This window comes from Typopeltis vanoorti, chromosome 6, assembly GCF_054136105.1.
Source record: "Typopeltis vanoorti isolate ZY-2024b chromosome 6, IOZ_Tvanoo_1.0, whole genome shotgun sequence".
NCBI classification, from domain to species: Eukaryota; Metazoa; Arthropoda; class Arachnida; order Uropygi; family Thelyphonidae; genus Typopeltis; species Typopeltis vanoorti.
The window spans coordinates 29,644,657-29,657,198 of NC_143554.1; the positions used below are offsets into that span (position 1 = coordinate 29,644,657).

The 12,542-nt window shown below is 29.9% G+C and overlaps 1 protein-coding gene across 2 annotated transcripts in view; it reads left to right on the forward strand.

The window, feature by feature from the left end:
- Nucleotides 1-11,553, forward strand: part of LOC150105354 (uncharacterized) — a 129,340-nt gene extending 117,787 nt beyond the window's left edge. For both annotated transcript variants that reach the window (XM_090394090.1, XM_090394091.1), the window contains exon 6: nucleotides 221-11,553. In XM_090394090.1, coding sequence (XP_090250216.1) covers nucleotides 221-784 — 564 coding nt within the window. In that variant the 3' untranslated portion in view covers nucleotides 785-11,553. The remainder of the gene's footprint in view (nucleotides 1-220) is intronic.
- Nucleotides 11,554-12,542: the final 989 nt, after the last annotated feature.

Consider the following 12,542-nt stretch of genomic DNA (forward strand, 5'->3'; position numbering starts at 1 on the left):
TACCAGATTCATATTGATTTCACTGTATGCACAATATGCTGCTGATAGTTAAATCCCATTTCAAATTACAGATGTGTATCGTACACATTACTTTTGAAGAGAATTGCCAGTGTTTTCCAAATTTTTTTGATATCTCATAAACAAAGATGTTAAAACATTGATTTTTGTCTAAACTGATTATATAGGAAAATGAAAAGTAATTTTTTTCTTTGTTTTCCAGGAGGTTCTTGACCGAGCTGGAGCAGTGCTCTGGATTGATGTTCATTACCAGTTTATATCTGGTCAAATAGATAGTGTGCTCCAGCAAGCTCAGAAAGAGGGTCTTGTATCGTGGACAATAGATCAACCCACCTCTGCCCTAACCCACCCAAGAATGTTTCAATATTTCCACACTCAACAAGATAGTTTCTACTTCCATCGCATGGTACAACCTAGCCACATTGTGCTCTATAATACAGATACCATTCATGAGCATGTCATGCTTCCTTGGGTTCAGTGTGCCTTGGTTCTTGAATGCATAGCACCCATAGGAGCACAAAGTTCTGGCTGTAGATTTGACAAGAAGCCACTATTTCGGTACTCAGGTTGCCACCGATATGATATGTCAGCACTAAATGTGGTATTGGGCATGAAGTTTGGCTTTATTGCTGATCCATATGTTGCAAGGGACAAGGATAAATTTTTTCAGTTGGTGGAAGAAGAAGAACCTAGCACTGCAGAAATTGTTGGAAAAGAAAATGTTACAAATATTTTCTCAGATGGAACACGGAGACTGCCAGAGTAGATACGAATTGTGGATTAACTTTTAAAGATGAATATTGTTTCCTATGGTGTTGCTGGTTGAGCTTGTTATTCAGGAAGACAGTTGTGTTTATTTTTCACTTTGCTTAATCACTTCTAAGGAGATTCAAAAGTGCACTACATTTTCTAATGGTCCATTTTTCACATTCAAACTAAGCCACATTTTTTGGCTCAAGTTTTACACAATATGAAATTTTTTCACTACTGTTTAGTCCAGATGTACGGATTTAAACAGTTTTTTTATACAGTGCTTAGTAGCAGATTTACACACACCTTAATTAGAAATGAAACTGTATTTTCATTAAATTTGATAATTTATCTTTTACCAAAATTAGTTTGAGAGAGACAACATGTTATTTTGTTCTTGTTTTCTAAATTTGAGTAAACGTGGTCTAAATAACTCAGTGGCAAAGTGCTCTTTTCTTGGCATTTTTGTTTTGGAAACTTTGGAATATTAGTTTTTTGATTTATCATCTGTAATCCGTCCATGCTTTAAATGCTTTAGTTAGTGAAATATTATGGGCTACTCTGGTATGACTTGAATATCCATTTCCTTGCTTACGCTATGATGAAATCTAGTCACTGTGTTCCTAATTTCTGTTGGTATGATTGTGTTTTGCAGGAACATGTTTTTTTGTGTTTGTTGTATAAGGGTTCTAGAATAAATATTTGGGCACCCAGTCATTGGTTCCAAAGATGATAGTTCCTGATTCAGTTATGCCCTATGTGATCTTTAAACAACTCATCTGAATTTTTTGGTGGTCGGCATCATTCATTATTCTATACTTAGGTTAAATATGCAACTCATTTCCTTAAATGTAATGTATTTTTGTACAGTGTTTTAATCCCTAAACAGTATTCCTTGCCCAGAAAACTTGGAGATATTTTATAAATTAATATTTTTCTTAATTGTTTGTAACATGATATAAGCTGGCTTTCATGAGTTTGAATATCAATTGTTTCACTAATTGCTGCACATTAGTTGAATCTTGTGAGTATTGTATATATTATTGTACTATTGACTAGTAAGAGATGTAATGTTGAGCAGATTTTAATATCCCTCTATCAGGATCTAAGTTTTCATATTGTGCCATGCCTAAGGAATCAGGTATTGCAAATTTCAAAATATGAGCACTGAATTAACTTTTTGCTATGAGTTGTTTGTGCATCTGTTCTAATTCAATTAGTTGTAAGAAATTTTAATTTGAAAAATAATCTTCATTAAATCTTATAATATTATGATCTAATAATTCGTATTTATCAGTCAGCATTGGTTAGTTAAAGATTAGATTAGAATGTATGAAAATTTTTGTAATTAAATTTTTCAGTTAACTCCAATTACTTATTATATTCATTCAACAGACTTCAGGATGTAGAATGAATGTCGTAAATAGATATTCTAATCTGTTTTTCATAGCCCTTCCTCTCTCTCTCTCTTTTTTTTTTTTTTCCCCTCTCACATCTGACACTAATGTTTTATTTGTATTCCTTTGCAAATTATGTTAAATGGATGGAACTGGAACTTCCATTTGGCTTGTGCCAAACTTACTTGCTGCATTCAAGACCTGGATTTCTGTAAATATAATTTTGAAGCACTATGGTGTTACTTATGAGGAACATACTAGTTCATGCAGAAAGAAACATTACTATGTGAGTGTAATTTCAGAGAAAACTAATACTTGTGAAGATAAACAGCTTTGATAGTTCTGATAATTAAATTTGATTTCATGTTTTTATTTTTAAATAAGTTTCATTATATTTAAAGTTAATGATGCTATTAGGTAAAATAACTTGTAGCACTGCAGTTTATGTAGATTTTGTGCACATTTCTTTAGAATGAATTGTTGAAATGAAAAGAGAATTGTGATAGCAAATCCATCAGGCAGCAGTAGCTGGCAGAAGTTATTTTCAAGAAAATTAAATTATATACAAAAAACCTTAGTAACACATCAATCCATTAATTTTTTTTAACAATAATTTATATAAAAATTAATTTACGCTAGCCACTTAATAGTCACTGTGTTGTATTTTTCTTTATACTTAATCTATTCATAGTCATTCATTCTAAAGATGCAAGTTAGATCCACACATTCTTAATGTAGTAATTATATTTATAGGTCCATATAAAAAAAAAGTTTGCTTCATGTATAACTAGTGTGTTTCTTTTCATCAAATTAAAATTGATTCTTTCTTTGAGTCCTAGCACATAATGAGAAGCCACTCTATTCTACCAACTACTTGCTCCTTTAAACTGACTCATCTGTTAATCACCTGTATGTTCTCGGTCTTCTGTTCTTGCTCTGAATTTCTAGCAGGGATAAACCCTTCCACTACTATATGAAAGCAGCTAAATCTCGATATATGAAAAGTTTCCTTCATTTTAGGACTTCTCTCATACCACAGTAATTCAGACTAAGAAAGCTTTTTTTAAAATCTCAGATATTAGTGTCCAAGTATTCTCTTGTAAATTCACTTTTTAATTCCCAGTGGTGTTTTTCAAAATTGACAATTCTTCTTTTGATGTGAATTTTTGTTCATTTTGTAGATAATGATCATAAAAAATTAATCACTGTAATCTACTATAATCCTAACTTCGTGGTGACGTATACACTACACTCAAGAACAGCAGACTTAAACAACTCCATAAACTTGCTAATGCAAATCAACTAAAAAAAAGTGGGGGGGGGGGGGGGGCAAGGCAATATTTGGTTTTCTTTCCAACAGTATTCTTTTCTGCAATATGTCTTATGTCTTGTTCACTTCATATTGGATTATTGTGCTGAACTTTGAGAGACATTCTTTAACATAGTTTGCCAATCCTGTTTGAACCCAAAACTAGTTGAATTTAGTTTAACTAGGACATCTACTTATCTTCAGCAAAGATAAATGCTTTGTTTTCTTTTTTGTCAGTAATAATTGTTATATAGCAGTTTTGATTTTATAATGAGATTTGTTTAATATTTTTTCATTATTATATATTCATTATTGCAAAGTTGACAGGTATCATTTTGATATAAACATTTTGCCATAAAGTTTGATATATATATCATTCTTAGGTGTATACCCAATCTAGCACAGTTCACCCTCTTTTATCAAGTTTGTCGGATGTATGGGATTTTTTCTCCATTGTCAACACTTTCTTCCAACTTAAGACATTTCTTTATTAGCAAAATCTCCTGACTACAGGGTTTCTTTTTCCTCTGACAGGGTGCTCTGTGCTTTTCTTCTTCTTGGAGGTAATTCTAATTTGTCATGTCACATTTTAAAAAAAAAAAAATAGCAGTAATTATTTTATATTACACCAGAGATAATTAAGAGATAAATTTGATATATGCATGTTTTACTGTTTAAAAAAAATCTGAACTATCACTACAAGTGTAATTCTTCTAAATAAACAACTTGGACTTTTACTCTCCTTTAATGGCCTTTTTTCTTATAATTTTAATATAATGTGCACAGTTCATTCATTTTAGTAAGAGTTCTGCTGATTATCATTGTAGAATAAATGATAGCAAATGCCATTTTCTTAGTTCATGCAGGTTTTCAGCTTATGGTCATCCCCATTTTATCACATTTTTTAAAGAGATATTTGAATTGTTAGTGAAAAAAGTGAAAACAATTTTCTTAGTGTAATTTAAACAATATAGGAACTTCTTATTTAAGTAACTGTTTTAATTGGAATGAAAAATTAGTCAGTAAAGTTAACATAATGAAAAGCCTCAGATTTAAAATTAATTATAGATAGCTTGCATGATTGTATTATTATAATAAGATATACTATTATCTTTATGTTGTCTGTCAGTGTAAAGCAGATCATTTAGATAGATCTGCTGATGTTTAGTAAGTCAGTAATACTGGGACTATGGTTTTTAAACTGTCACCAGAGATCATTCTATTTGATAAGTAGAAATGACCAGTTGGGTAATAGTTGTTTTATATCCAAGAGTTGTATAATTATGGACGCAGAAGCATGGGGGGGGGTACTGGATTGTTTTGCATATGTAACAGCTAAATATCATAATCATAAGCCAAATAAATACAAAATGTAGACAAAAGTAATTTAAATGTAATTGTGTTGAAATTTAAATCTGTTTTATCTTTTTGAAGTGTATATTTCTTGTATTAATTGGGAAACTGTTAATTATTATTTTCAAATACTAGCTCTTTAAATATACCTAAGATATGGATAATAGTTATTATTAGAACCTATATTAATAAGGATTAGAAAAACCTATTTATTTATGTAAATGAAAATCATTTCATCCCTGAAAAACATTTTGTGCTCATAAGACACATTTAAAAATTTTAAAAGTGATATGCATATGCTTATCCACGATTTGATACATACACTTTTACCACGAAAACATGCTTCACATGGCTTATAATCATACTAAGTATAAATCATACTTATAATCATACATATTATAATCATACTTAATCATACTAAGCCATGTGAAGCATGTTTTCGTGATACATACACTTTTACCACGAAAACATGCTTCACATGGCTTAGTATGATTAAATTTTTCTTGGATTTCCTGTTGATAGAAAAAAACATTGCTATATATTTTGAAAGGACTTACGACATACTCTGAAATGGTATCAACAAATTACAGTTTCTCTTGCACAAGCATGAAATAAAGATTCTTAGTAGCAGTTGGGAAAAAATAAACATCAAAAAGTTAACAGAAGGTAGTTTCTTTAAAATGGTATGTCCATTACATTGCTTAACAGCACTCTAACCTGCATATTCCAATGCTTTTGCTACCATATAGATAACTAGCGTACATTTCATTGCCTTATGATTATTTACGAGAGTGAAATAAACACTGATATATCATTTTTTGTACTTCATACAGGTGTATAACATTTGTAAGTGTTCAAGAAAAAAAACAAAAATAAAATTTTGTTTAATGAAATTAATCGACTCATGTACGTTCGGTGTTTTGTGTGAAAATGGTCTGTTTTTCCTGATAAGCAATTGATTGGGCATGTTAGAAGATTCCAGTGAAATGTATATTACCTTTGTGTTTAAACTTATGATATACTGTGAAGTCTCATTTATTAGTCTGGAGACCGATTCCAGTGATATAAAAATGTGTACAATTATGATATTATTAGTTACTTAATAAAAATAGCCTTGTGATAAATATGAAACAAGTTTTCTGGGCATGATTATCAGTGATAAATTAAGTTTACTCTTCTGTATTTTGTCTTTGCTTATATTGCAAATATTTTATATTTGAAATTTTCTTCTATATCTTAAAAGGGGAAATGGGAGCCAATGTATTGTATTAAGTTTTATTTTCCCTGATTTAGTTTCATGTTATTTGTTCAAACAGCTTCACATGATTATATTTTATGTGATTACATCAATATCATCTGTTCAGTCTGCTTGCTGCCAGGATTTATGAATGTGTTATGCTTTTTTTTCCTTCCAAGCTTTCTGAAACTGCTTTTGTATAAAATCCTGTAGAAGATATTTTTTTCCATTTATCTGAAAATGCTATTTCTCTTGTATATACATATTACCCAGCAGATAAATACCACTTATTTATATCACCCTGATGCATTTTTGAGTCTGATTGCTTTTCAAAGTGTAATCTGCAGAATGTTGGAACAAAGTATATGCAATTAGCATATGGTCTTTGTACAGTGATATAGCACTCTTACATACCATGTGTCAAATTAATTTTTGAAGAATTTTTCATAGGTTAGATTTCTTCTGTGTAAATGTTATGTTGTCACTTAAGCTCACCTCATCATCATCAGTGTCTTGTGTATAGGTCAGTGCCACAAATGGAAATATTTATGAACAGCAGCATTATTTCCTTCTCTGTTTGAAATTGTGCCAAGTGTAACATTCACAAGATCATTAGTAAATTAGTATTCAATTCTTAGACAAAGTTTTGGTGTTGACAATATATTAAAATAAAAATGTTCTCTTAAACTACATGCAGTGTGATAACTAGTGTTTCTTCCACATAAAGGATTCTTTCTAAAATTGAAAAAAAAAAATATAATTCTCAGTAATGTAAGCTCTGATATATTAATTTTCTACCACCAGCATGATTTACATAAGATAAGTGCAGTTTTGTTGGATGTCAACTGACTCATAGAATTACTCATGGCCTGAATAATAATGGATATGAAGCTGTGAATTTGCATTCATATTAGTTTTTTGTTTTCCTGAGGACTTCTATTTTTGAGATGCATATTAGATATTGCATCTATTATAGCCAACTTTTTATGAGATTGTTGGCTAGATTTCATGTATCCTTTGAATGGGTGTAGAATGCTGACATCAGTCTCATAATAGATGCTGCCTTCTAATACTAGCTGTTGGTATAACTGCTCAGTCAGGATTAGAAAGTAAAGATGCACTATATGCACTGGGAACTCAAACCTACCTTTATTATTCCAAAGATTTGGCTAATCTAGTCTATGGCATAGTTTCATTACATGCACTTTGCCATTTTTCATTTGATTTGTTTAATGATAAACTCTGGAACTGCTCAAATTAGATACTGCTAATTGGAGAGAGAGATGTATAGTGGAAATATTGTTCTCCCTCTCACCATGATATATATAATAGTTTTTCCTTGATGATTCATATATTGTACAAATACATAATTACTTACTGTATAACAGTAATTTCTGTTATTGAATCCTCTTTAACTTTGCTCGATTCCTAGATAATTTTCATTGATAATTTGTATTGTGAAAATTAGAGTATTTATTTAGGATATTTTCTGTATCATGGAATATTGTCAAAGTGCTTCATAATGTTTAAATTCTTGAGTTTTTATAGATTTCATTTAAGTACGTATGATGCAAAATAAAAAAATTCATAAAATCCCCTTGGTTTGTAAAATGTCAAAACTTGTTTTTATATGTATCAATTAATATAAAGTTTTCCTATATTTTTTTTCCTTCTTATATCTTAAAATGATGAACATCAAAGGCTTATAGTATAAATTATTGTGTCATAAAAATTTTATAGTTTTCTTGTCTAATTTTATATTTTGATTGTACTGTGGTAGAGGGGATATTTGTTTTTGGAATAATGTTTAAAGATGCTGTTTCAAATGCTCAGGCTTAATTTCTACTTTTTTTAGACATGTAGTTTACCTAGTCATCATAAATGTAATGCATATTGTTTTTATGCTGCTTTGTAGAGCATACATAAATGTGTTTTTTTTTTTTTCTCTTATTAATTTAATTCTGGATATAAGTAGATTGGATATTTTTTAAACATTTCATGTTTCAAATTTGACAATGCCAAAATTTGATTGGTCCATTAATCCTCAGTATTTAGTTTCTTAATTTGCATATTTTTTCCCTCTGAAGAGGGGGTGAGGAGCAAAGTTTGATAATTTGAAGTCGCACTTTTCATCACCGTATCATAGACTTCCTTCCAATAAGGACAGTCTGTTGTAAGTTTTTATAATGAATAAATAGAAAAATATCTGGATTGGATTTGAATGTAATTGTAAAATTATGTTATAGTGTAATCATTTATACATAATACTGGTATTTCATTTGAAAATTATAGTCATACAGAAGTTTTAAGGCTAGTTTACTTAATGATTCACTATAAAATAAGCCAACCCATAAGATCTCAGAACCATAAGTTTGTGAACAGACGTGTAAAAAAAATTACTGGTTTTCCTCATTTTCATTTCTAATGTTTGATTTCAAACCCTCTCCTGAACAGTGAACGAACTGGATAAAAAAAAAAAAAAAACATCTGTTGATGATAAAATCTGCTATAGCAAAATAATTTACTTGATTATATAAACAGTATTAGGTGGTTTATAATCTTAAGGTAATATTTTTGCTTCTTTCTTTTTCTGTGATAAATAGAATAGTATCACAACAACTGAAAAGCAGTTTTTGACTATTTTTGTTAGCTGGTTTAAGACCTGCACTTCTCACCAGAGCCCTGAAGCAGTTTAAAAAGTACAATTTCGTTTGTTTCTATTGATGCTGTAAATTATTGTCGCTTGTTTGTGTGGGATTGGTATAAAAATAAAAGCTAAAAATAGTGAATATTGATACTTAATGAAATTGTTTTTGTCAGTTTGCTCTGTACGATTTATGATGAAAAGCTGTGATTTTTAAAACTTCTACAGTGACAGGCAGGTCAAAATCTTTCAACATTTAACTAATTATCTGATATTCCTTCCATAATATTAGCCTTAACGTTTAGCATGTGTTTAGAAAGTAATTTTGGAAATGTACGCTGAACTATACCATTTGCAGTGGTATGATACTACCATAGTAGCAAGGGAAAATGCAATTTGTAAAACAATGAACTGATATTTCATGAGCTGACATCTTAATTGCAAAAAAACTCCCCCCCACACACACTTTTTTCATTTATATAGCATACAACCATATACACTGCAGTTCTGCTAATTTTTTGATTAGCAGAATTGCAGTGTAACTGTAGATCTGTTATTAGCTTAGGTTTATTATAATGGCCATAAGGCCAATATAAGCAGTGGTATAGTACTATCTTATGCCAGTATATTGCCATTGGTTGTAATGTATTTGTCTGAAATTTGTACGTATTTCATGAACTGACATCCTAATTGTAATAAGCTAGTTTCCTGGAGTAAATATACCCATCCATTTCTATAAAAACAAATTTACTATCCGTGGGGAATAAAATAAATAAATTTGTAAATATTCATCATGTCATAAATGTAATTTTAACCCAGATCTTTCTACAGAGTAGAGAACTAGATAAATTCTGGCTAATAAATTGATCTGAAGTGATGAGAAAAAAAGCCAGCTTATTGTTACTTGAGCAGCATAATGGACAAAAACCCTTATATTCTGAACTGCTGAAGTCATTTTCAGGTTTTCATACCAGTTGATAGTTATTCTTATGTCTAATGAAATTCATTAGTTTGACCAATTAATTGGTTGAAAAGAAGTCAGTCAACTACTTGTTGACAACGTGGAGTATGACAGTTTTAAATAAAGAGTTGTGTGGATACAAGCAATTTCCAGACATAATACACTGTAACCTAACATAATGTTATTTGCTTTAACCAAATCCTTCAGGATCAGATATTTGTCATCACATTAAGCTGTAGATAATAAGTGAATGTGACTATTAGTGATAATACACTGTAACCTAACATAATGTTATTTGCTTTAACCAAATCCTTCAGGACAGATATTTGTCATCACATTAAGCTGTAGATAATAAGTGAATGTGACTATTAGTGATTTTAACATGGATATGTGTTTTACCTCTCCTGCACCTTTCACTCAAGATTGTTAACAAATCTGACTTTGATGGTTAAACCGGCTGATTATTCTTGGAGGCCTGCTTCTCTTTTGTTTTGATTATACTTTTTAACAAAAAATCTGAGTCACTACGCTTCAACATAAGTATCATATTTTGTGCACCGCTTTTCTGAGGGATGTTAGTCACAATATACTAAGCACAATGATAATTCATGATTCTAAAAAATACTTGCATTTAAACAAAAACACTGCTTTTGTTAACTGTCACTTAACACACCAGCACACGTCAATTAAAATGTCACTTAATGAATTGTAAATGGCTTGCAAATGAATGAAACCACTTTAAGAAACTAATCTGATTTTTAGATACACATTTCATTTTGTTCATTTAGATCTGTAATCTAACATCTATAAGTTAAAATGACTTGTAGATGGAAATAAACTTTTACCTGACAGACATTATATATATAAAGTTATGCATTATATACTTATATTTCCTCAGTTTTCTTCATGTAAAAGTTATCTGACCTAAGAACTAGTTGCAAGTTAAAGGTTATTTTATTTTTTTTTATTGCTTGGCTATTAATAGATAAAATAGCAGTCTGATAAACTAGACTATTTAAAAGTTCTGAGTTTCTTTAATACTATAAAAAATTGTTATATTTCAATTACTAAATCAGTGAGTGAGTTGAAGGCATTTCTGAAATTTTTGGTATATAGAATACACATTAATATGGCAATTGGATTGATTTTCATATTTCAAAGATGTCCAAGTAAGTGCCATATTGATTTATTTTTATTGGGGCAGAAAAAAAAACCTTAGTAATATGAAATAAATTTGGATTTTGCTGCAATTAAAAGAATAACTGCATTTGAGTGAAATATCTTAAGTAAATCATATTTTTACTGATAAAAAAAAAAAAGAAAAGGTACAAATTGTTTGGGGAATTACAAGGTTCATGATATAAATAGTTGGATACTTTTTTTTTAAGCTAAATTGAAATTTAATAATTGGATAATTTTCCATTATTTTTAAGACCAGATTAAGTTTTTTTTTTTAATTTCAAATAGTGTTAAGATACCAATTGTACTGGTTCAAACTCACTTAGGATAGTAACAGAATATTTTACTTGATGGGATTTTAGAGTGCTTGCTGAGCAGTAGTGATGCTTTTCTGGATTTCCATGAACTACATTTGGTATATTTAAATAAATATCTTAGCATAATTTGTGTTGACTATGCCCAACTTTATTTGTAGACCACAGGAACTTGAAGTGGTTAATAAATATTTCCAAGGATGTATAAATACACAAAAAAAGCACTTGTGTATTCATATGGGATGCAGTTTTTTTTTTTTCTGTTATCATCACAGTGCATGATAAAAAAAAAATAAATAAATAAATCAGTGTACACAGATTTATTATCTTATGACGAAGTGCTTTCATATTTGTATATGCAGAAATGCAATAAATTTATGTCTTAAATTTGTGGAATGATTTTTATTATCTGATGAAGTTAGGTAACAAGTCATTCATCACTAGATGGTTTCATTAATTTTATTTCTCCTTTCCTTTTTAAGATAAATTTTATAGGGATTGTCATTTCTAAATGTACTGAAACTGGTAAGGTAGGATTTTCCTTTGAAAATAGGAAAATCAAATATTACAGATAAAATGCATACTCATTGACTAGAACATCTTATTAGATGAAAATTTGATTTAATTGTTTAAAACACTGCAAAAATATATATATTTCTTTGACATAAGAGGGATGAATAAAATGAAGAGTGGCAAAGTACAGCTTGAAAGAAACTAAATGATTACGAAGCCTATCATGTTATAAAAATCACTGCAGTGTCCCAAAAGTCACTTCATATTTTGGTGAAACACTGATTTTCAAATACATTTGACAAGTTACATTTATTTTTTTTATGTAAAACATAATTTTGTAATGTGTTAGAAATGTAATAATATTTCATAGTCCTGATCATACAGTCAATGTGATTAGAGCACTGGTGAATAAGTTTAAAAGAACTGGGTCTGTCCTTGATGAGGAGAGAATAGTGGACACCCAAGGATAGCACATGAAAGCATTGAATCAGTTCAAGAAATGTTCGAAGAGGACCTAACATTATCAGTTAGCAAGGAATTTCAGACTAAATATCCAAGACATCGATTTACAAAATTTTGCATTTGATATTGATGAAAAAAGACCTACCACGTCCAATTGTTATATGACCTGCATGAAGGAGAATCCCCTAAAGTATGCTTGGGAAAACAAAATCAAAAATTTATGGAGGTTTTTTTTTTTTTTTTTTGGCAGAAGTAACAGTTTTATGAAGCACATAACGTACGGAAGTAACTGTACCTTATGTGCTTGAATCCCAATTTCTTGTGTGTGAAAGGGTAGTGTTTCTTGTTATTATGCTCAAACTGTCCAGGAATACCTCATCAGGTGCTTTTTGAATTGGGCTTGGG